General features: G+C 40.5%; 1 protein-coding gene across 1 annotated transcript in view; it reads right to left on the bottom strand.

Annotated features, from left to right (window-relative positions):
* Window positions 1-4,848: 4,848 nt before the first annotated feature.
* EPHA3 (EPH receptor A3) overlaps window positions 4,849-23,105 on the bottom strand; it is a 212,877-nt gene continuing 194,620 nt past the window's right edge. Inside the window, exons 13-16 of the mRNA XM_075714456.1 lie at window positions 22,842-22,991; window positions 20,690-20,883; window positions 6,410-6,565; window positions 4,849-4,954 (exon numbers count right to left, since the gene is read on the bottom strand). Of these exons, the coding sequence (XP_075570571.1) occupies window positions 4,849-4,954; window positions 6,410-6,565; window positions 20,690-20,883; window positions 22,842-22,991 (606 nt within the window). The remainder of the gene's footprint in view (window positions 4,955-6,409; window positions 6,566-20,689; window positions 20,884-22,841; window positions 22,992-23,105) is intronic.

The following is a 23,105-nucleotide window of genomic DNA, read 5'->3' as shown; positions in this document are numbered from 1 at the left end:
AGATAGTTTGGAAAGGATCTGAGGAATTATAGTGGCTCAGAAAATGAAGGGAAGTCAATAGTATGGATATTTGTCTGATTTAACAGGAGCGGCAGATGTGAGACAGCAGAAGTAATTGCCTGATTCCACTTGGCACTGCTTAGGCTTTTACTGGTATAGATAATCTAGGTCTGGGCATCATTCCTTAAGGAATGCAAAGTGGAAAAACGTCACTTGGACATTACTGGAGAAAAAAAAAAAAAGAAAAGGGCATATCCAAATTTGTCGAACTGATTATCAGCAATTTATCCCTCCAGATTTGAGCTGAGACATGGTGGTGGGCTGCAAGGCCCACCTTGTTCTGCTGCTCTTCACGTGAGCGCATCCTACTGCTGTTCCAGACCTGGCTCCGAGTATTAATACTGTTTTACAATAAATGCAACAGTTATAAAAGCATTAATATCCACTGTGCCCTTCGGGATATAAAGCAAATACAATGTACCAGTAAGGCTAAAGGGATAGACGCAAGTCAGTGTAATACGATTGCTGAAGTGAAACCTATTCGCAATGTAAATAGTTTGCATACTGCATAGATCAGACCAACAGAGCTGCTCCCCTGCCATTCAAGTATAGCACTGAAACCCACTCATTAGAAGTTAAAATGACACCATATGTACACACTGCAGCACAGCATGAGGCACACTGGTGTTACGAAGAAAAAGTGGATTTCAGTGCAGCTGTTGTCATTTAAAGTTAAGTCCAATTCTGGGTAGCTCTTTTTGGTGATTCCCCCTTTCTATTGCAGATATGAAGACAAAATGCCAAAAAAGAGTATGCCACATCCACGTCCATAAAGTTTATCAACTTACAGACTCCAGGACAGGTATATCATTCATTGTTTTGCACCAGTAAGCACAGTAATATACAAAAGCATGCAAAATCATTTATGGTACAGAAAGATCCTGTAACTTCACTCTTCCAAGTAACTGGCAGACATTCAAACCACTCCTATTTATCTAGGAAGGTAATTCCTGAGATGCAAAGTTGAGTTGCATGTTGGCGTTTTCAAAGACAGTGTACTTCAGTGAAGCATACAGAAACAACTTTGTAGGGACATAACAAAACAGGAGCAAAATATTATCTAATACAGATACTCAGAGGCAAGAAATGATCATGGGGTTAAATTACAGTAAGCGGTGGGCTATTTTATTTTGTTGAAAAGTACATCTTTTACTGGATTCAACATAGTAATAAGATGAAGAGAGGTCCACTGGCAAGGGAGGAAAAAAAGCAAAAGTTTGGAAATAGTCGACACAACTGAAATAAATGACAGCTTTTTCAATATCCCGTAGGCAGGCTGTAGTAGATGATGTCTTCCCATATCCATGGAGAAAGTAAAGTCTTTGACTGATATAAGTCAGTTTAGCACAAATGCTGGTCTATCTAGGTAAAGCCTGCACTACTTGTTTCTTTTAATAGATAATATAGGTAATATCTAGCTTTCACTCTGAACCCATGCTTTAACACTCAGAATTTATCCATATTTAATTACAATTTTATCACACTTTTCTAATCAAATAAATTTACTTTGTCCTCCAAGCAATCACCTCAGTATTCCAGTATGTAAAAAATACTTTCATTATGTTTATTATAAAAATATAAATGTTTCCACTACAAATCATTTTACATTAGTAAGAGGCCATCTACAATTGCACAATATATAATCTAAATGAGTAAGTAATGCTTTGAAATACAAGTTAACGTAAATACATATTGCCAATCAAATCACATCTATACATTGCTTATTGAATGCTAAGTAACAGCACAAAACTAGATATGTTAACAGAAATAAATAAAATGGAAGCTATATTTAAAGATACAAAACCAATAATACGGCATGTCATTTTATGAGTAGTTGCATTTTCCTTGATGTTGATAACAGATGCAAGTCCTGTACAGGAAGATGGCCACACGAATTCTAGTATCGCTACTCCACAATGACGAATTGTACACTGCTATGTATACATATGTACACGGGGACAGGGAGTATAGGATGCTTGCAACAGAGGCCACTTACAGTACAAATCAACTTTCAACAGGGAGAGAAAACTAAATGTATTTTAAAACTCTCTACTCCTAATAGAAAAGAAAAGCAAAATTGAGTTTCTTTTTTCCCAAGGTTCAGTGAGATTTAATCTTTTATGCTGAGCATGCTCAAACAGCGGGCAAGGAGCATGACATGATACTACAAGAAAATTGAGGGTGGTTGGTGCAAAGTTTTCAGTCGTCATCTAAAACTCTAAGAACTGGTTCTGTGTTTTCAGAAGCATTTCACAGATGTCTTCCCCCTACCCCAGCCCCCCCTTCCCCGCTCTCCAGCGGCAGAAAGAAGCTGAAGAGAAATGCCACGAGGCATACGTTATAAAAAGCTGTACCCACACAGACAATGTCTGCAAATGGATTTCGGTGACTTAAATTCACTAACAATGTCTGATTTAGAGCAATCTCAAATGGAACAAAAGAAAGATTCTGAATGAACTAAGCAATGGAAAATAACAGCTTTTCTATTCAGCGTGCTGCATTTCATGACCAATTGTGGCAGATAAGGAGAAGCGTTCTTTACATCTTAAGTGCTTTATTTTAATTTTCTTCCGTTTTTCATTTTTTATTTCAACTTACTTTAAAACCCGCTCATTTTTCTTTCAGAAAATATTACTAATTATTATCCTGTGAGTGTGTTGCAAATCCAGTCCTTTACAGCATGCTCACTGCCAGCACTCATTAAAAAGTCTCTCATTCTGCTTCTATTTAGCAATGTGTGATAAATGTTGTGTCTCTACATTTTATAAGTCCTGGACCCACGAAGAACAATTTAAAAGCTGACTCAGCCACGCAAATCCTAGGAACCAATTCTTCCCTTACTTATGTGCCCTATGCTACACGGAGCTTCAAAAACCAAACCAATACAATAAAGAAAGCACAACCAGTTACCTGCTTCTGCATGCACAGCGAAACGCAGTATGCCATATATCATCTGCCTCTCACAGAGTCTTGGACTTTCAGGGATTCACTGTTATTCATCAGAACCAGGTTTAGATTCCAGCATGGCAAGTTGGGAATCAGAGTGGTTTCCACTAGTGCCCAAAGCCTGACGTCTGCGTGCCTGGCATCACCTCTGGAGTGTCAAGAAGCTTGTCCGTACATAGCACAAGAAGTGCCTCACACTGCGATTTAGACGGCTCATTTTCAGAGCAAAGAGTCGTGTCTGCTCAGAGTTGGGACCAATGTGCTCCAGAGCAGCAGCCTAAGAGCTCGCTATCGGGAAGATGCTGAAGATGGGGGAGGACTCTCGAATCCCACCTTCCAGACTCCTTTTTCCACTGCGAAACGTGAATGCTCTCCTAAAGATAGGCTCCTTTCTGCTTTCTTTCAAGGAACAGGTGCCTAAGGAACCTGTGCCAAAAAGCAAGGCTCCTGCAGGATAGCAGTGCCTGGACAGATGCCTTCTAGCTCAGACTTAGGTAAAATTACTTACCAAAGCCCCATTTCACAAGCTCAAGTCATCCTTTTAAGCTATCCACTTACCCTTGGTTGCAAGTCACCATCTCAGAGTAACTACCAGCAGCTGCCCACATGGCAGCACGCTTTCCAGCTCCCGGCGCCGGGAGCAGAGCCTGCCAGATGGAAGCCAGAAATGGAGCACTCCCCAGGGAACTCAAAAAGCACCCTCAGTTAATGCAGGAGGCAACCCTGACTCTTTTTAACGCTTGCTAGGCAAATCTCCCACCTGAACACCATCCGAGAACAGGGGTCCTTGTTTTGACGGGGAAGCAGGCCTTTGGGAAGTAAATGAGACGTGTGTGCCTGAGCGGGCCAGATACTGATCTAGAGATCGACAGGCACACAACTCTGCCAAAACTCAAGCCAGGGCTAAAATACCACTCACAGCAAATGGAAGGAATCTCAACAAGTCCAGACGCTTTGTCTAGCATCAGAGCTGGAAAAAAGACCATCTTTCTTTCCTTCTGTATTTCATATATGGTGTTGTGAGTATAAAATAATCTAGTAATTAACCCTCACACAATTTCTCAGGTTGAACCAATGAAGTTTTGATAACATTTGGCACTTGGCAATAATACAGCCAGGTTAAGGTATTTAAGCATAAATATAAACAATAATGGAAAAAACCCAAAGGAAATAAATAAGTCTTTTAAAAATTAAGACTTGTTTCTATATAAATGAACACAATTAGGGAAGCTAACATAATGGCAAGAATCTTCTGTCAACTAACTCAAAGTCACTACAAACTTTATTTCTGTATTCCTTTCTGAAGTTGAAATAGCATGTTACAATGACATTATAGTAAATATGGCCAGACAGGTAGTGAGGTATAGTCCTCTATTTTCCTTGCTTTTAAAGAAATAAAATACCTGTTACAGATCTCTTCTGTATAAAAATACTGCAAGTCTTTCTTTCTTCTTGTTTGCTGTATAGATCAAATACACAGCTTTTACGTCCATGGGTTTTTCGTGTTATTCAGTCACTTAATATTCAAATGGCTCTAGGTTTTAGTATCACTGGTTTTTACTTGGAAGGATTTTTTACATATTTTTTTCTTTTGAGATTTACTATCTGCATTAACAGTCAGTCAAGAGCACCCACCCTTTAGGATTAACAGATAGAAAACAAGTTCACTCCTATTTTTAAGGCATTTATACTCAATATTTGAGTGTCTTAGTGGGTTTGAAATTTCAACCATTATGTTTCCAAAGCTGTTGCAAAGAACTCCTTTAAATTCTGCCGTTTATCAGCCATCACATTTGCCCTGTGACGCAACTTTTCTCTCCTGAGCAACATCATTTTGGTACTTTACACAGGAACAGGGCTGTTCTTTGTGTGAGTTTCTAGAGCTTTGATACTGCTAACAATCTTCTTTTGAGGCCCCACAACTGTAACGCCGACTTTCTTCATGTCACTGGAAAAAAGAGAAGATGCACCGGGTGAGTGAGCATACTGTCTCTGTGTTTCCGAGGGCTGATGTGAGCAAACAGAAATCAACTTGCTCGTTTTATATTGCTGCATTGGAAGAGCCTCCTGGTATGGCAATACTGCTGAAACACAAACCCTGGTACGAAAAAATACTGAGGCCATTGTATGAAAACAGCAGGAGGCCACAAAAAAAAAGAGAGCAGAAACTCATTTAGCCTTGTTGTGTTTGCTTACCTGGGAGAAAAGACAACGAAACGGTGTTCTCCAGCGATACACACAGGGACTTAGGGGCAAGGGGCTCCTTCTAGGCCAGCTGCGATCCTGAGCCTCTCTACCATCTCCATCCCCCTACGAGCCTGATCGCTTTTCCCGAGTGGTGCCGACATCTCGCTATTACGTGCTGAGCCCTCTCGATGGTCGCCTTAACTCTGGTATCAGCACTGAGACTCACGGCTACATGACCAAGCTTCCAGCCTCTACCCTGTTTTTCACGTCTCGTTTCTCCAGGCTGTCCAGTCTCTTTGCTCCTTGCGTGACGCAGAAGTGGTTTAACACTTGCGAAGGGCTAACAGGCTCGCAGGAAATGGGGCATGCCTAGAGGATTTCGGCACTGTCCCCAAAGGGTAATTGTTAAAAAAAGCCATTAGCAGCCTTTTTATAAGTTGCAATAATACACTAATTAACGGCATTGATGTGTTTAATTGTTGGTACCGCAGCTGCTGCTTACTTCTTCATAACTTGTTGTGTATCCCGCTAGCCCAACAGGGAGTCAAGATTTCTTTTGACAGTAAGTTCCTAACTGTACTTGATGCCTTTTCAGGTGCAGAGAGAACATTACCCTACTCTTCCTTATCACAAGAACAAAGACAGATTGCATTTAAATGTAATGAACTTGCAAGTTGTAAACTTATAGGTTTAGCATGTTTAAATGTCAAAACTAGAGGCAGAAGAGAGTTCATCCCCTGAATAACTACTACCATGTCCGAGGAAAGCAGTGCTTGCTCAGTCTCACCTGGTTTGATGGAATATGGGATGGGCAATAAAGGAAAAGATTGGCACACATGCCAGCTGCGGGGAAACCCCCATATAGAAGGCAGAATATAAAGAATCACAAAGAAACTCCTAAACTGTGAGTGAAAGTAAGTTATGCTTGTGTACCAGATGATGCACGGCGCTACTGCATCAGAAAAGATTGGGAATTTCCTTGGCATCAGTGAGAAGAAACTATGGGACCATGACCTTCACACAATCACCAGAGCACCTACGTTTCCTGCATGTGTGTTGCAACTGCAACAATAATTTACATCTGTCTCTTTAAATGTAAGAATATTTGAGCTAAAAACTGGAAACTCCGTATAAGAACACTACTCTTACGCTTACGTTTAAACTTGTACCTCCAGCCACAACCAATGATGAAGAGCTGTAGTCAATTCAAACTTACTCTGTAGAAATCTTGGCTATTGTATCACAGGAACTGTACTCCACACCCGTGAAAATGTCTTTGCACTGTCCTGTCCGAAAACCATTGAGCCAATCACCTGTCGTGCGGAAGGCTGAAATGTCAATGTTACTTTGGTCCAGGAGAAGATTTGATGGCCTGAAATAAAAAAGAATGTGATGAAAGTTAGGGAGCAGGGATATGTATGGATTTATTTTGTGTCTAAACTTAGCACTGGCATTGGCAGGGGCTTCCAGGCTAGACGTGGCTTTTCTGTTCGTCTGTGGAAGTTACCTGCTGCTGAGGCCACCACACGTACTCATGCTGGCAGCTCTGACAAATGCTGTGTAATCGTCTTGCTTAAGAGCACCAGCTTCTCATGCCCACATTTAAACCACTGAAGCACCACCAATTCTTGAAGCGTATCGGTACCTTACAATTTAATGTGTGAAGCACTAGCAAAGACAAGCCTAATTCAGATTATATTTATGTGATTCACCTAGTCCCAAACAACACACAAAGGATGCACATTCTGGACTCCAAGTGGAGTGTGTTGGTAGAATTTACACATATCAAATGTTCAGAGTACTGCAGCCCACTGACAAATCCTTAATGCTACTACTAAGTTAGAAGCACAAATAAGACGACACCTGTGGCTTTAAAAAATTGTATCAAGTCTCAAAATAAAATGTTCAGTGAATTTGTGAGACAAATATAACTGCACGAGACTTGCCTTCTGCAGTGCACAGAGGCAGAAATGAGGAAATTTTTCATTAAATACATTTAGCCAAATGTAACATGCAATTGCCATGTCCAGTTTAAAATTGATGCTCACTCTAAGACCGAAACTTCCATAAGGATTTCATACAAATACTTTAGATGTGAGAACCAAATCATCTCCTGCCTTTGAAATTATCTTCCTGCTCATAAAGGATACTGTACTGATGTGATTTGTATCCAAGTTCTCTACTCAGAAAACAATGAAGAAACCAGTAAGAAACAAACAAAACCAACACCATGAATCAAACAAAACATCTGTCCATGCTGCTTTGCCCATTTAAACCTTTTTCCACCTGCATAAGTCTACCTATAAGCTATCGAGAAAAAAATATCCTTCTCAAAATTATGATTAAATGCATAATTTTTTATCAAGAAGGAATATATTGCAGCTGACACTGCACTTTGCATATTGCAAACAGCAAAAATGGCTGCTCCCATATTGATCCAGAAATTCAGTTCTGTCTGGTATGAACACTTGTTTTCATGGTCTTGTGAGCATACCGTAACTTCTTATTTGAGAGCATCAAGACTAAAAATAAATGCCAGCCCTTTCCCATGAAGTCACTAGAGTCAGGCTCTACCACACCTCATTTTAGCCATCTAAAAACACCACAAATAGGCCCAGCTAGTTTTCTGAGCTATTGCTGCAGTCCATGGAGAGATACATTTCCATGCAGTGGGTTTGTCCTCTCTGAGACAGGTCTTCCACACAAACAGCTTGGAGGAGACACCCAGCTCAGAGAGGTGAACCTGTTTCAGCTGTTCCTGCTCACTGACTTGCTATTTTTTCTAAGAGGTGTGAGAAGCTCCTGAATAGCAAGACGATCAGTAATTTCTTTCTACTAACACGATATTTTACTAATTCTAGTTACATTTCCCTCTCGGTGCTATTTAGTACAATAATGACTTCCTCATCTAGTCAGAGGTTACTAGAGTCGTCAACTCTATTTTTGCATATTTCCCTCCACTGACAAACATATGTCTGTATTGGACAGCTTTTCAGCCCCCATTCAGAAACATGCATGCTCCATATTAAGTGAAGTAACCCATAGTGACTATCTCAGGCTTAAAGCTAAGCATGTGCTTAGCTGTGCTACTATCATGGTGCTACTCATGAGCACAGGAGACTGAACTAGAGGATGTTCCAAGCAGTTAGCGCTGCAACTTTACAGTCTATTTTCTGCCCCATAATTCTTTTTCCCCATGGCTCTAGGGAAACATCACCTGCACAGGAGTCTGGCTACTACAGCTGAATCCATCTGAAGTGACCTTTGTCACTGGAAAGAAGTGAAAATGAGAGGTGGTAGGACTAATACCATAATTTAAAGGCAGTGGTTACACAGTGTAATGGGTAGGTAACAGTTATTGGTACTGGAGAACTGATCTGGGTTGTAAAACACCCTCTCCACCCCAAACCCAAGCCATCTCTGAGCACTGGAAAAAACATAAAGGGGGAGATTGTAAAGGCACCAAAGACAACAAAGTGTCTAAATACCACTGAATAAGCAGCCTAGAAAATCCAGACAAAACTTCTCAATCCCAACACAAGTCTATTAAGCTTCATCAAGATCTGCAGCACTGCAATAGCATACCCTTGCAGTACAAGTGACTTACACTGCAATCAGGAGATGCCACATCAGTTTTACTGAGACTTTTACCTTTGAAGAAAAGAACAACATAGCTTTGCTAAACAGTAACTCTTGGTATTTTCTACATATTAAACAGCACCTTTTACTTCTGATGTTTTGCCAATTTTTATCAATCAGTTGATTTCTTTCAGGCTCAGAAAATTATTTTAATATCTTCATCCCTTCTGGGATTGCAGGCCATAATTAAAGAGCTCATTAGATGCTTGAAAATCTTAACTCCAAAGCCACAAATAGACATTACACCACGACAGATTCACCATTCATTTTCACCAGGTCTCAGAGCAGCGATGTCCCTGATCAGGCACCTTTCGCCTGCCTACCTTCCCTCCAGAGCCCAGCCAGGACAAGGAGCTGCTGCGAACGACCATGGTCACTGGCACCAGCTATGGACCTCCCATCCTGAGAACAGCTATAGACGGAAAGGAAAGCGACAGAAGACACCAGAAACCCGCTCTGCCCCCAAAACAGTAAAGAAGGGAAAGCACAGCATGGCTGCAGCGTCACAAAGACTGAGCTCAGGACAGAAGATGCAGCACACTTCAGGTTACTGTTTTCACGCTAAAAATAGATCTTAGGCACCTAGGTGATATACATCTTTAAACGCCCTCCAGTTAAAGGCTCAGGTTAGATGATCAGGCCCAAAATATTTCTATTCAGTAGCTGCACAGCCTGCATCTCCCTGACTACTGTTTGTCCCGTGAAGAGCCAATGCTTTTTATTTATAGTTTTCTGGCTATAGTGTCTGGAATCCCAAGACATTTATTAAGAGTATTTATGAAGTGTTCTTAGTGATAAAGCATGGAGATTTTGTTCTTCCAGCCTAGTATGCCTTTTCAACTTAAATCTAATAAAACAAGGCCTGACTCAAGAATCACTAATGAAGAAAAAAAAAAAAAAGTATAAACAAGTTGAAATAGAACAGGTCTCTAGGATTAGGAATTAGAGTGGCCCAAAAGAGCTTTTATGTTTATTACTTGGATCAAAGTATCATCAGGACAAAAAATATGACCTAATTTTAATGCAAGTGACCTCAGAATAACCAGCACTGTAAAGTATCATTTTTCTCCTTGTAGGATTCCAAACAAAAATTAGTTACTTTCCTCCTCAGAGAGGACATCTGGACAGTTTATCAATGAACAGGAATTTGTCTCACTGTGAAGAGTCTGTGATGTCTCCTCGCATTCACCAAGGGAAAGCTGGGCTTTCAGAGCATCTGCACACATTGGCAGTTTTTTTCCCTCTGACCCAGCCCCTAGACAGAAGGTCTGAACGTGAAATTTATGGCCTGGGTGATGTGTACCATGAGCTCACACTTTACTAGACAAATTAGATGGGTTGCAATCCGTGCAGCTGTAAACGACGTCCTGCAGGGTTCCACCTGATCTTTTACAGCTTTTCATAAATCAGTACCTACTAGCTTCAGAAGAGTCATTAAAAAGAAATCATGGAAATTACATGTTTGCTCAGGGGAAGTGAAATAGAACATTTCCCTCTGTCTTTTCTTCTCTCTCCTCTTTTCTTTTTTTCTTTTTTCCTCTCTCTATTTTGTTGCTTTGACCAACTATGATATACCCCCTCGTGTTATCTTTCAACAGTCATGGAAAGGCTTTCTATCCTGTTCATCCTGACTGGGTGTCTATCTACGGAGTTGTATTTACTCACATGTGGCGCCCTGAAAAAAAAATCAGCAAGACTCAGGTTAGAGAGACAAATTTAACAGCGAGATACCAGTTACAAAATGCCCTGTTGCTGAAAGCTTTCTCTTGATCTGCCCATTACGTTAACAGCTGGAATTAACCTTTGAGTCATCTGCAGTAGCAGGGAGAACTATAGTTTGTTATCATTAGCACAGCTTTTTGTCAAAACACAGGGCAAGTCTTGCTGCACCATATAGTAAGGACAAAGACCACAGAAAACATCATTAGAACCCTTCCCAATATGGCATGGAAATCTCTGGTTGGCTGCTGCCTGGTGAGAAAGGGATACATTAACTTGTAAAATCCAGAGACTGAGACAAATAAAAGGAAAATGTCCTGCCACTTCTTCTGCATGAAGGGTGGTATTCTGCAAATACACGGAGGAGTTGTGCACACACGATCCTGGACTTCGTATTGCAGTAGCCTCTCTCTTTCCCTCCCTTCCTCCAAACAACACAACCAACCTTCAGTTTTAAAATCTGGACTTCCCCTTCCACAGTCAGTTTCTTTTAAAGGGGAAAGTATTTAAAAAACATAAAGTAATTTCCTGTGGCAAATTTTAGGTAATTATGAGCTGATTTTGTAAAGTGAAATTCCTCCCTAGGAGGGAGCCAAGCCTGGTTTGAACACAAATTCTATGTGCTTTATGATTATGGCAAGCTGAAGCACAGAATTCAGGTCTAACAAGAAGGATATCTCCTATTTCAAGAGAAAAATAAACCAAAAAACAACAGCTGGCAGAGAAAGCAAATTGTAGTTTTATCTTCTACAGCATGCAGAATCATAAGTATACAGGTGTATCAACAGGAGACTAGTAAATAAATGACATGCTGAGGAAAAGTAGAGTCATTGTGTTTACTTGATTATCCCTGGACCTTAAAGATAAGAATCTTTGGAGTTCCACCTCTTCATGCCCATTTTTAAGGTCCCCTTAGCAAAATTTGTAACTTAGTCCCTAAAATACAATTAATCTCTTAGGGTGGCATATTTGCTTTTCCCAAAGGGCTTCATATCGCGCTTGCACATTCTCAGAATAAGCAGGTTGTGACTATTCTTGGAAGTCAAAAGAGAGGTGGAGAAACGAAGAGGTGTAATACAAATAACCAACGAGGAAAAGAATGCGGGTGAGGCTGACGGCCTGCTGCAAAATGATACATCTCTCTCTAAATGTCACCATGGACTTCTTATTTTCCAACTCCATGTTGTCTGTTGGCAAAAAAACTTACCACAGGTTCCTCTAGGAAAATGAGCAAATAAAATTTCAACTGCCCCATAGGTCAGTCCTCCAGTCTTCCCTACTCCTTTAGCTGCCCCTCAGAATATGCTTTTCAAGGGGCTCATATCTTTTCAGCATCCTGGTGGGGTAATAAATCATATGCCTTGGTGTCTCAATGCTCCTCAATTTACTTTTTCCCCCCCACCAAAACCACTGAAGGCAAAAAGATACCAGCACGCTGCTGAAATGGTTTTCTTTTTCTCATAATACAGCTTAAGCTGTGCTTTTAAGCCGCAGAAGGAATGCCACATGGCCATTTCCTGGGATTCGCAACTGGCCCAGAGGCAGACCCTTAACGACAGCCAGTCATTATTGTTAGGACAGTCTACAGGCTCCTTAAAAGAGGGCGAGAAAAATGCCTGAGAGAGCTTTTAAAATGCTTTTCTGGCTCTCTGCGTCTACCATTTGCTGTGTACGACTTGCCCGCGCTATGAATTTCTACAGACTTTCGCTACAGCATTCGCGGCGTCAGGCAACGGCTCGTGCAGTTTCATTTTCCAGCATTTCCAGCGCAGAATTGCCATTAACGCTAACGAGGGCTTCACGTTGCAAACCCGGCACATCAAGCTGAGAACAGCAGAACAAAATCCCTCGGAATCACAGTAAACAGCAAACGCTGCCGCTCAGGCCACCCGCTGCTCTGGCTGCATCGCTGTTTAAATTATACAGTACCCAACTCTCTCTGCTGTGAATTCTTGTCCGAGTTTCACCAGCAGAGTCAAATTAGAGGTGTGAAACTGCAAATAGATGTTTTATTGTCTCTGTTAACAGTGAGCCCCAGCAACTTTTATCTTTGAAGGAACAATGGTTGATTCGTGTCTGCCTCAGGCATGGTATTAATGACTGCTGGAAAAGTCAGGTGAAAATAGTGCTTTTCTGTCTCTAGCATGCTAACTAACTGAAGTCCCTAAAAATCTCCTCAGTCTAACTCGTGGATTCCCTGCACACCCCGCACTATGATTAGACACCAAGGAGTATCATTTACTGTAATCTCCCATTTTTCTTTGTGATTTGTAGGTAAGTTCCGCCCCCCGCGCCAATTCACTATTTTATGTTTAACAGACTTCAGAAAGAGCGCTAGGGCTGTAGGCTTACATTACTCGAATTCTTTTAGAGCGAGCAGTCCATTTTAGGACACGGATTATATTGTTGCTGGCTTTTGAACGAGGCTAAAAATTCACACGTAGGCTTGCACTAGGTAGTGTTTGGCCAAACCCAGACCCTGTTGTTAATGCCTGGCCAGCCGCAAAGCATAAGCCCTCTCTGAAATGCTCCAAGTAAAACCGAAATCTCCTTCCTTCAGCCCTCCAGCCTGAAAGTTCCTAACAGGCAGAAGCAAACAAGCAATATTACAGCAGGTCAGCAGTATATGTCAAGCATCTGAAGCCTTCCGACCTGAATGGCAAAGAAAGGGAACATTTCAACGAAATGTTCAGCCAACACGAACAGTTGTTTCGTTGCAAATATTATTGTAAAAACAGGGCTTGAATTATGCTGCATAATGGAGCAGTCTGAATTTTTTATTTGACCTGTTCACTGCTCCAATTGAGTTTAGTTTTCATAAACATCCTACCAAGCTAGCATACTAGAGAGTTTCTACCGAATCATCAGATTTTAAGTGGAAACAAACTTCGTGAGGAGAAAACTTCAACTTTTAGATTGTAAATGATGCCTCTGGACAGTCGAGAGCACACATCATGCTTGACACCAGTGAGAGCGCCACAATGATGGGTTGCAAATAACAGGTCGTCTAAAAACTGCTCAAGGAAATTACTCTAGTGAATAATTCAAACAACATGTCGAATTCAAGAAAATCAGGATAGGGTTGTAAACAACTTGCTAACACACGAAAGAATGTATAAGGAATTATTCATACACATTTTTGAACACTTTTGTATTTTCATCAGGAAGAGTAACTTACCCTGACCCCCTAAATTTCCTGAACTGTATTAAAATAATTTCAGCTATGCTTTTTCTGGAAATAAGTGGCTTTCTTCTTTTTCTAGCCTTAGCTATAACAATAGTGGTAGAACTTGTATTTAAATGGAGAACTTCTAACACATAAGAGATCTGAAACCAAATATACCTCCAATGCTGCAGTACAATCCAGAAATAATGTGGGTTGGTTTTTTTTTTTTCAGTACAGTTACATAGTGTCATGAATTACCCAAAAAGATGTATTTTGGGGATTAAAGAAGAAAGATCCACTTAACTATTCATAGACTAAATTTTTTAAATTTTTTTTTATTCCCACAGTCAGGCATGCTGCTTCCACATCACAGAATTGGAACTTAGAAATTAATGGAAGATGTGAAATTTGTATAATAGTATGGGATATACAGTCTCAGGCCTTTGAGCAGAGTTCCAAGGAAGCAACTACACATTTTGTAAACTTCAGTTCCAGAGCCTTCAATACAATCTTAAGAGGTTTTACCCATGTACCTTAATTGTCATTCATGAACACATAGAATAGTGCATATTCATTACTGTAAATCAAAAATAACTTGACTGAGCTTGACAAGGTACCTTATTCTGGAAAATAGGAATTTGGCCTTACATTTTAAGTTCTACACACCTAAAAGGTGCATAGTTAACATGCATAATGGTCTTAATTTTGAAATTAGCATAAATATAATTTTAAATGTCTTTTTATTTTGGTAAGCAGCATTATTTCTTTAAAAATCTGATTTGGTTTCCCTATTTTAGAACCAGCTTTTCACTTTGTACATCTATCCAGAAATCCTTTAATCAACTGAAAATAAAAGGCCAACATAACTTCTCACATTTTGCAGCATGTAGCATTTATTATGTTATCCAGAGAAAATTAGCGGACTAAAATGAGTACTTGAAATTACGAAATAAAACTTTGCTTCAGAAGCCTCTATGTTTGAGAACGCAGATTCGGATTTTTAATCCTTTGAAAGCATCTTAAGCCCAAGGACTGACTGGAAGGCAGTTCGGCTGGCTGATGCTACAAGCAGTGCCTGGAGAGCAGAGAGAGGAGTCTACAAAGTGCAAGAGAGCCAGCCTTGCGTCCTGCCTCTGCTTACGAAATCAAATGGCTTTCATGTCATTTACTGCCTTTGCTGAATCAAGCTCACTCTTTTCCACGTATTTCATACTAAAGGTAGCTCCATGCCAGAAGAAACAGATGCTGAATCTTATTAACAACTGCTGCTCAGCCTCTAAGTAACACCTTCATCTTCAAAGATTTGGGGCAAACTTGCTAATTAATCCTCCTGTGAGGAAGGTAATTTAAATTTTCAGAGAGACAGAAAAGTTAGCTAAACAAAACAATAATCTAAAAAGTCCCAATAAGACAGCTGCCTTTGAAATGGATGTTTTGACATCGTCCAAAATAAAATGAGGACCAACTGATTTTGCAAAATATTTAATAGCTGCATTTCCAAATGGAAAACTGTTCCACAAATGTGTTTCAAACCACACTACCAGCATCATAGTAATAAGTGGACAAAAATCACCAGATAATTTTACAGAACTCCCCGTAAGCAGTAAGATGTGATAATGACTTTCCATATTAGATGCTTGGGCTAGATATGAACTGAGAATAAAGACACATAATGATAAATGTCTCATTAAAATCTCCTTCCTCTGAGATCCTCCTCTCAATTTGCAATGCAAATTAAGTAGCATTATCTGTGAAGACCCAAAGAAACTAACAAAATTGTCAGCTGTTAACTCTGAGCAACTCATAAAATAATGATCTTTTTTACAAGGAAGACTATCAGCTGTTTGTTTTCTGCATTCGATACATGAGAAATTCTTGCAACTCTTGCACTTAGATATAGCTACTAATACAGCTAGAAACACAAAAAAATTGTTACAGACCACTTAATAGAGAAATATCCTGAATTCTCAAGTGGTTTTCTCCCCTTGTTTGCAACGTAATTCTTTCCTCCTCTCCTAAATATATGCTTGCGGTATAAAGAAACAATAGCAGCAATAGCTCACACTGACTTCCACTTTACCAAAAAAGTTATACAGAAACAAAAGCAAACACAGAAGCAGTTTACTTTTCTGTGTGGATTCCTTCCCAATTTTGAAATCAATCACAGACTTGGCAGAAATTCAGAATTTCTAAAAAATCATGTGTTGGAATTAGAAATATTTTTCAAATTTTTTTCAAATACTTTTTCTTGGCAGAGGCTGCGAATTAACTTGGCTATTCCTGTGTTATAGCAGGTTCACAAAGACTAAGTAACTTTAGTTGCACCTACATCACAGATGTGAACATACACAGCAACTATAGGAAAGCTGCCATAATACCTGGATTACCTGCAACCCGTATCGGAACCCTTACGCCTCAAGGCCACACTGTCCTCTGACAGCTTAATTCACTTTGGGACACAGAAATGCTTTAAATATATTTCTAATTATACACTATGTTTTAAATATTTTTTTTCAAATGGCTGTGTAACAGTAAGATTCATATACATAAAATGATAATATACATTGTAACTCTAGAGACCTATCATATATACATATGAAAGATCAGAATCAGAAATATAAATAAGAAAAAAATCAGAAATATAAATAAGTGAAAAGAAAAAGAAACAGATAAAGAAAATGAAGTGTTATGACTCCATTTAAGATTTGTAGTGTATACAAAGTATTTCCAGTTGCGAGATTCTTGGCTTACATTTTTTTTTTCCCCACACAAATGAAACAACAACTACTAAGCCCTTTCAGACCGCAGCCTCACCAACTGGTTAGCAGGTGGGTGAAGTGATTCTGTCTCTCCTACTCAAGTTTAGAAAACTTTCCATCTGTTTTGTATCTGCATGAAATGTTCACAAATGTGAAGTAATACACAGTGGACTAAAAAATAATAAGCTCAAGAAGAAAAATAATGAACCTGATCAAAACTGGAAGAACTATGAACTCACTTCCACCCTAAAGATATCCAAACAACCTAAGGACTCTGTTATAAAAATGAACATAATGCTCAGAAAACAGGAAAGAACAGCAAGACATAAATCAAATAAAAATATCATGCGGCTGTGCTTTAGAAAACTGCATGACTTGTACAACTTTTTGCGTACTGAGTTCTGTTCCTACAGCCCTTTACAGAGCTAAATAACTCCAGGCAGCCTAAAGGACACAAAACACCCAGGTGTCTATAACCAGTGCTGGTCTTGTTAGCAAGAGCTTAAGGTGGCCACCTGATTAAAAAGTGAATTTTGACAGGTAAGAAAGAAATCAGCGATACTCTCTGTTTTACAAGGAACGGCAAAGGAATTTTCCCAGGAGTTAGAGATGAAGCGCAACAAACACCAGGAAAGGCATAATGAAACGTTTGCTGTGCTGAGGTTAGGAAAAGCTTTTGTCGACGTAAGGTTCGCAAGCACGTAGAACGGTCTGCAAAGAGATGAGCAATAAGGATAAAAGCATCCCCATGGGTATCAAGAAAATATTAGATGCCACGGAGTGGTCAGAGGGGATAGAAAACTGAAAAGGAAATACGGAATTGAAGGCTTTGACTCCTCTCCTGTATTCCTATGAGGTATTAGTATAAAACGTGCCCGGGCTATGGCCTGGAATCAGATGTAGAGCCAAGCACATCCTTCAGCTGAAGTCAGTTAACAGTAATGTACCCGAGGACAGGGATGTCTTACGCACCTCTAGCAATGTGCTCTCAAATAGGATACAACAGCGCTGTGACTATTTTAAACAAACATCAGCTCCAAAATCTGTAAGAAGAGACAGGCTTTGCATCTGCAACAGACATCGTCAGGTTAAACATTTTTCCTGACCAAGTGTATTCTGAACACCTACGAGCATATGGTGGGCATCAAGCATTAGCATTCTTCCAGTAGCACCACAGACATGGGTAAAAGAGAGCTGGGACCTCTATAATTTAGATTAATTGCTTATTATGGGTATGAGGAGAGGTGCTGCGGGAGTACTAGAGGCTCAAATAACAACTGAGAGCAGCCATTTGAGCCGATGTAATCCCCCCAGTCCTTGGGGCTGAGTCGCAGAGTGCTTCACCTCTGCAGCGATGCCTGTCCCTCTCCGTCTGCTGACAGTACGAGGATCCCGGCAGGGATCCGACCGCGGGTCTCCTTCTCGAGGAGCTGCCCTGACTCACGGCCCTTTCGTATCAGTGACACATTTCTGCACATAAGGCTAGGGCAAGACCCAAACCCATTTTAAGTCTGGCTTCTCATTTTTCTCTGTCAGTCTGTCAGGAAGCGATGCTGGACCTCCAGCGCTCCGTCCCTGGCCAGCAGCACCAGCGGCTCCCGCTGCGGAAGCGGCACACGTTACCTGCCAGCAGTGCTTCCCTTCAGGACACGAAGAGGGCGTGGAGCTGGCTGCAGCTTTTCAGCCAGGTCTGAGGTTTGAGATTAGTCAGTTTTGGCAATGGTTACACAGGGGTGATCACGGATTTCCAAATCTGCATAGGATTGTCCAGCACCCCTCATGTTGTCACCCCTAATTCTTGGTCATACTCAAGTTTAAGGGTAGCCTGGGTTGGTCGGCAGACACCGACAGGGGGAGAGACCAAGATGGAGAGATCACGGATCACAAGTTCCCCGAACTACAACAAATGCCTTCCCACAGGGGAAGGGCTTGGGCTCGCCCATGCCGGTGTGCCCACCACCTGGACCCCATAGGCCCCCATCGGCCCCCGGGGAGTGAGGTGCTGCAGAGAGGGAGATACACTGCACTGCTTGGGAATGTGAGGGGTGCAAGGACGGAGCAGCGGAAAGGTAATTGGGAAGGAGGGAACAAATGTCACCTTTGGCATTCCCCTCCTCAGAAATGTGCTCCACATCAAAGCCAAAGCAGCAGCCTGCCATGAGGAGCATTTTACTGAGAGCTCACCTAAAGCATCTGCGAGAAGTCCCCTACCGCGTTAGCGGCCTCCTTCCTTCCCCACGCTGTGCCATGAGCAGAGAGCATGGCATCGTGGTACCCATGTGCAGCCTCTGGTGCCTGCCCCAGTAAAGCATTTAATGAAACAGGAGCAAAGAGAGCAAGAGAGAGACGGGAGAGAGCAATCCTGCTCTGTGGTGCTCCCGCGCAGAACACAGCAGGTGCAAGCAGTACTCAGACTGAATTTGGTCTCCGTTAGAGGATATCAGCTTTTACTGGCTATGAACAGGTAAACTGGAAATGACGGTTCAACATTGTTTTCAGCTATGCTGTGGTTCAACCCGCTACCTGGAAGGATAGCAAACAGGGAACATTTTGCTTCTGTTTGTAATGCAAAACACGTAGCACTGGTTTCTGCAATCAAATCCCCAAATCAAAACATGATAGTCATGATTCCTAACTCCCCTATTCAGCAGATTGCTTTAGGATACCCCTACAAAATAATTGTTTTCACCTATCATTTGCCAAATGGGGGTACAAGATGTTTAGAAGGAATAAGCTTGACTGAGAAGATAGTGTTTAAACAGTTGAGTTTTTTTTCCAACTTTTTCCAATTCTGCCCCCTCCCCCCCCCACTACCTGGCAGGTAACAGAAATAATTGCTTTGGTAAGCATGTTGGTTTGCTATGTGTTAAATGCTCACCAATTAAATTATCGAAGCATAATTACCATGCAAGCAGTATTCTCTCATCATATATTTTTAAAAGCTAATCCCATTAGTATGGCTACCTTCCTCCTCCCATCTCTGCTTTCTTCTTCACGTGTCTGGAGTGGCAGCAGGAGGCGATTAGGATGGCCAGCCTCAAGCTCGGGCGCAACACAATGCCAGAGGCCAGGAAAGCGGAGGCAAGGGCCACGTCACCTGCACAGCAGGCTGCAGTATCAATGCGGTTCTTCCTGCTGCCTTAGCTCCATTGCCCTTCCGTGCCTTTCCGTTTGATTGCTATGGTGAGAAGTGTGCTGCGTTACAAGTAAAGGTCTGAGAGGAACGTTTCGCTGTGCTCCTTTTTGAAGCTTGCCTCATGTCGGACTCTGGTCTCTTGCCCACCGAAACACTCTCCAAGGCCTGGGTCTGAAGCAGCAGAGTGCATTTCTCCCTGGCTCTGCCTGCTTTGCGGACAAAGGATTTTGCACTTGCATTCATGCTGAGAGTGATTTTACATCTTTTCTTCAGCAAGAGTATGAAATTTTGTGCATTATATAAACCAATTCACTTAAGCCCTACTTAACTAAAGCTCTTATTTCACCACATCCTCATTACATCCTCAGGTGTCAACCCACTCTTCAGTTACCCTCTCTCAATAATTCTTACCTCATCATAGTGATGTTCCAGAGTGTGTTGAATAACCAGGATCATAAATGAATGTTTTTAAAGCAATGCACAATACTGCATAGGTTGGAAATGAATTCCTAGTTAAGTCATTGATCTAACAGGGAACATAAGTGCATTTTTAAGTTTCCGAGTCCTACTGAAAGCAAAATGATTATGCATTTGATTAAAGTTAAGGTGACTTGTCAGAGCACAGTGTAAGAATGTAGGATACGTCTTTGGACCCAATTCAGAAAGATACTTAGGAACATGGCTAGCTGTAAACTATGAACCACTAAGCACATAAAACACCGCATAAGGTCAGAAGGAAAAGGAAGATCACGTGATGGCCAAATCTGGCATCTGTGTTTTTCTCCCAAAGCTCTGCTCAATCTTACAATGGGTTTCATAACCCTAGCATAACACCTTTTCACAATTTGAATAAATAATAGCAAATCATTAATAAAAATAACAGCAATAATAATAATAAAAAATATTAAATCCTTCTCCCGAAGGGATAGTCATGAAGCTTTCTCTAGGCTTCAAGATCGCAAACAGCTATGGTTAAAAGTTGAAGAAGTGGGTGAACAAAATAAGCAAATTCTAATTATGGAAGATGAAGGAATCAAAGACATTTATTTATGTGCAATGTAAGATCTAATATGTCACCTTGCCGCCGCATTGGTGATTATTTTCAGACTGCTGGGATTACGGATCAGCTTATCCAGGATGCTGACAATCTGCTCAAACTTGGGTCTGTTGTTTCTGTCTTTCTGCCAACAGTCCAGCATCAGCTGATACAAGGCAGCTGGGCAGTCCATAGGAGGTGGCAAGCGGTACCCTTCATCAACAGCCTTAATCACCTGCACAAGGATAAAAGTTTTTGAAAACTTAAAGGCTCTTAAATCAACTTGTTTTTATCAGTTCTGTGAACCACATTAACATGGACATTCTGTGTTTAAACAAACGTGTTTATTCACTAATTGTCTTGTCGTGCAATGCCTCTGGTTTATCTGCAAAGTAAACCCCGCAGTAAATTAGGCATACAGAAAGTGGAGTTAAGATACAGTATGTGACTTTGAGGAAGGTGAGAGTCTAGAAAGGATCTCCAAAGCTTACACTTGATTGGACTAAATCCATAAACAAAAGCTACAATTAGTAAGGTGTTTGCTTAACTATGCCAAACTTCAAAAGGTCGTGAATATCTCTTGTCTGATCACCCTTAGCAACACATGCTTTCCACACACTCCAGCAGACACTGCAGTCGGCAGAAAACCAACTTAACTTCTCATGGGACATCCCGAACTGACAGACAGAAGGTCTTGTGGATGATCTCACAGGGCCAGGAAATATTTTTAAATCTTACTGCGAGGATAAGTGTACACTTCCTACGAGGCAGTGCAGGCCCAATTCTTTTATCATTTGTCTAGATTGACAAAATTTGTCTAGATTGTCTATCATCTGTCTAGATTGACAAAAAAAATTAGCCCAGAACTTACACTATTATGAAGCTTTTTAATACAACTTTTTCACTAGAGTATAACACCTCTTAAGCAGTCCTACAGTATCTATCTATTGCACCATGAATAAAAACCGGATGTATTCTAAGTAGAAAATGATAAAGCTCTATTCTGTTAATCTTTCCTTTTTATCTGGATCTGTTAATTTAAAAGCAGGAAAAACTATTCTGAGTCAGAACAGGGATAGGAAAACAGTCCATAGTTTAAGCAGCCATGAAGCAGAGGCACATAAATAGGTTAATCCTTCTGTTTCTGGTTTTAATGTGATATTATTAAAGGTATTCCACTAGTATATCAGCCTATGTAACATGGTTCATTAATCTCCACTAACAATAGAAAAACCGTTCATGACTAATTAAAAGAAAGACATAGTTTTCTGCAGATACTTGGGTTCCAGAGGTACTCATTTGAAAGGAAGTTTTCTTCTCTTTTTCCTTGTTTAACATAAAGTAGTGTACAGAATGTCTGACTACAACTATGTTACCGACGTTTTTTAATTTAGTACTACTAATGATATATACCAACCCCTTGGAAAACCTATTTGTGTTAGCAATTGTACTTCAGAAAATTTTGTTCGTAACTAACTCCTGTGGAATAAATCTAGGATTAATAAGACAACAGAAGAACCACCCAAAATAGACATAATAAAAATCTTATTTGGGGAAATGTTATGCTTCTTACAAAAATACTGGGAGAGATCCATTAATCATTTGGATAGCAGGCTTGGATAATTTACTAATGTTGCAAAGAAGCCTGTATTGGAAGTCTTCTAATCAGATCACTCTACTTCTCTATTTTATCCGTTGATTAGTTCCAGAAGTATCTCGGTTTCATTAAACTCTTAGCACAAATGCTTTGCTTCTCTTTTTCACAAACTCCAAGAGCAATTTAGTCTGTGTATTTGACATTTACAGAAAACTTCTACAGAATATTATACAAGTGGAACCAAAGGGGATCAACAGAAGTTTAGGAGGGTTTTCTAACAATAAGCTAAGGAATGTAATAGGCAATGACCTCATTGCAGTGGAATTGTTTGAATCATTCTACAGAAAATCACCAGCATGATAAAATTCTCTAATATGTTCCTTCAGAGGTCCAAAATACCCTGCTATAAAGATGCTGGCTTTTTGTTAAGTTCATTAGAACTTTTACTTGACCAGGGAGATTTGGAGGTTTTAATTTCTATACCTTATTCAATGTCAACGTCAAAAACTTAGAGCCACCTGGTTTCATTATGCTTCACTTCCTTTCACAGCTTGATCCTTTATTTGAGAACAGAACTCAGATAACAATATACTCACATCCTGGTTGGACATCTCCCAGTATGGTCTTTCTCCATAAGACATCACCTCCCAGAGAACAATCCCATAGCTCCATGCATCACTGGCTGATGTGAACTTCCGATATGCAATGGCTTCTGGTGATGTCCATCGGATAGGAATCTTGCCCCCCTAGGAGCAAACCAAAACAAAACAGCCCATTTGACTGTAATACAATGAATATAATTTTGCGTGATTGTTTTATCTCCAAGATTCTCAATTACCATTATATTGGTGTAAAAACCA

This window comes from Pelecanus crispus, chromosome 1, assembly GCF_030463565.1.
Source record: "Pelecanus crispus isolate bPelCri1 chromosome 1, bPelCri1.pri, whole genome shotgun sequence".
Classification (NCBI taxonomy): Eukaryota; Metazoa; Chordata; class Aves; order Pelecaniformes; family Pelecanidae; genus Pelecanus; species Pelecanus crispus.
The sequence above is the reverse complement of the archived record's forward strand: the minus strand, read 5'-3'. Positions and strand labels throughout refer to the sequence as shown.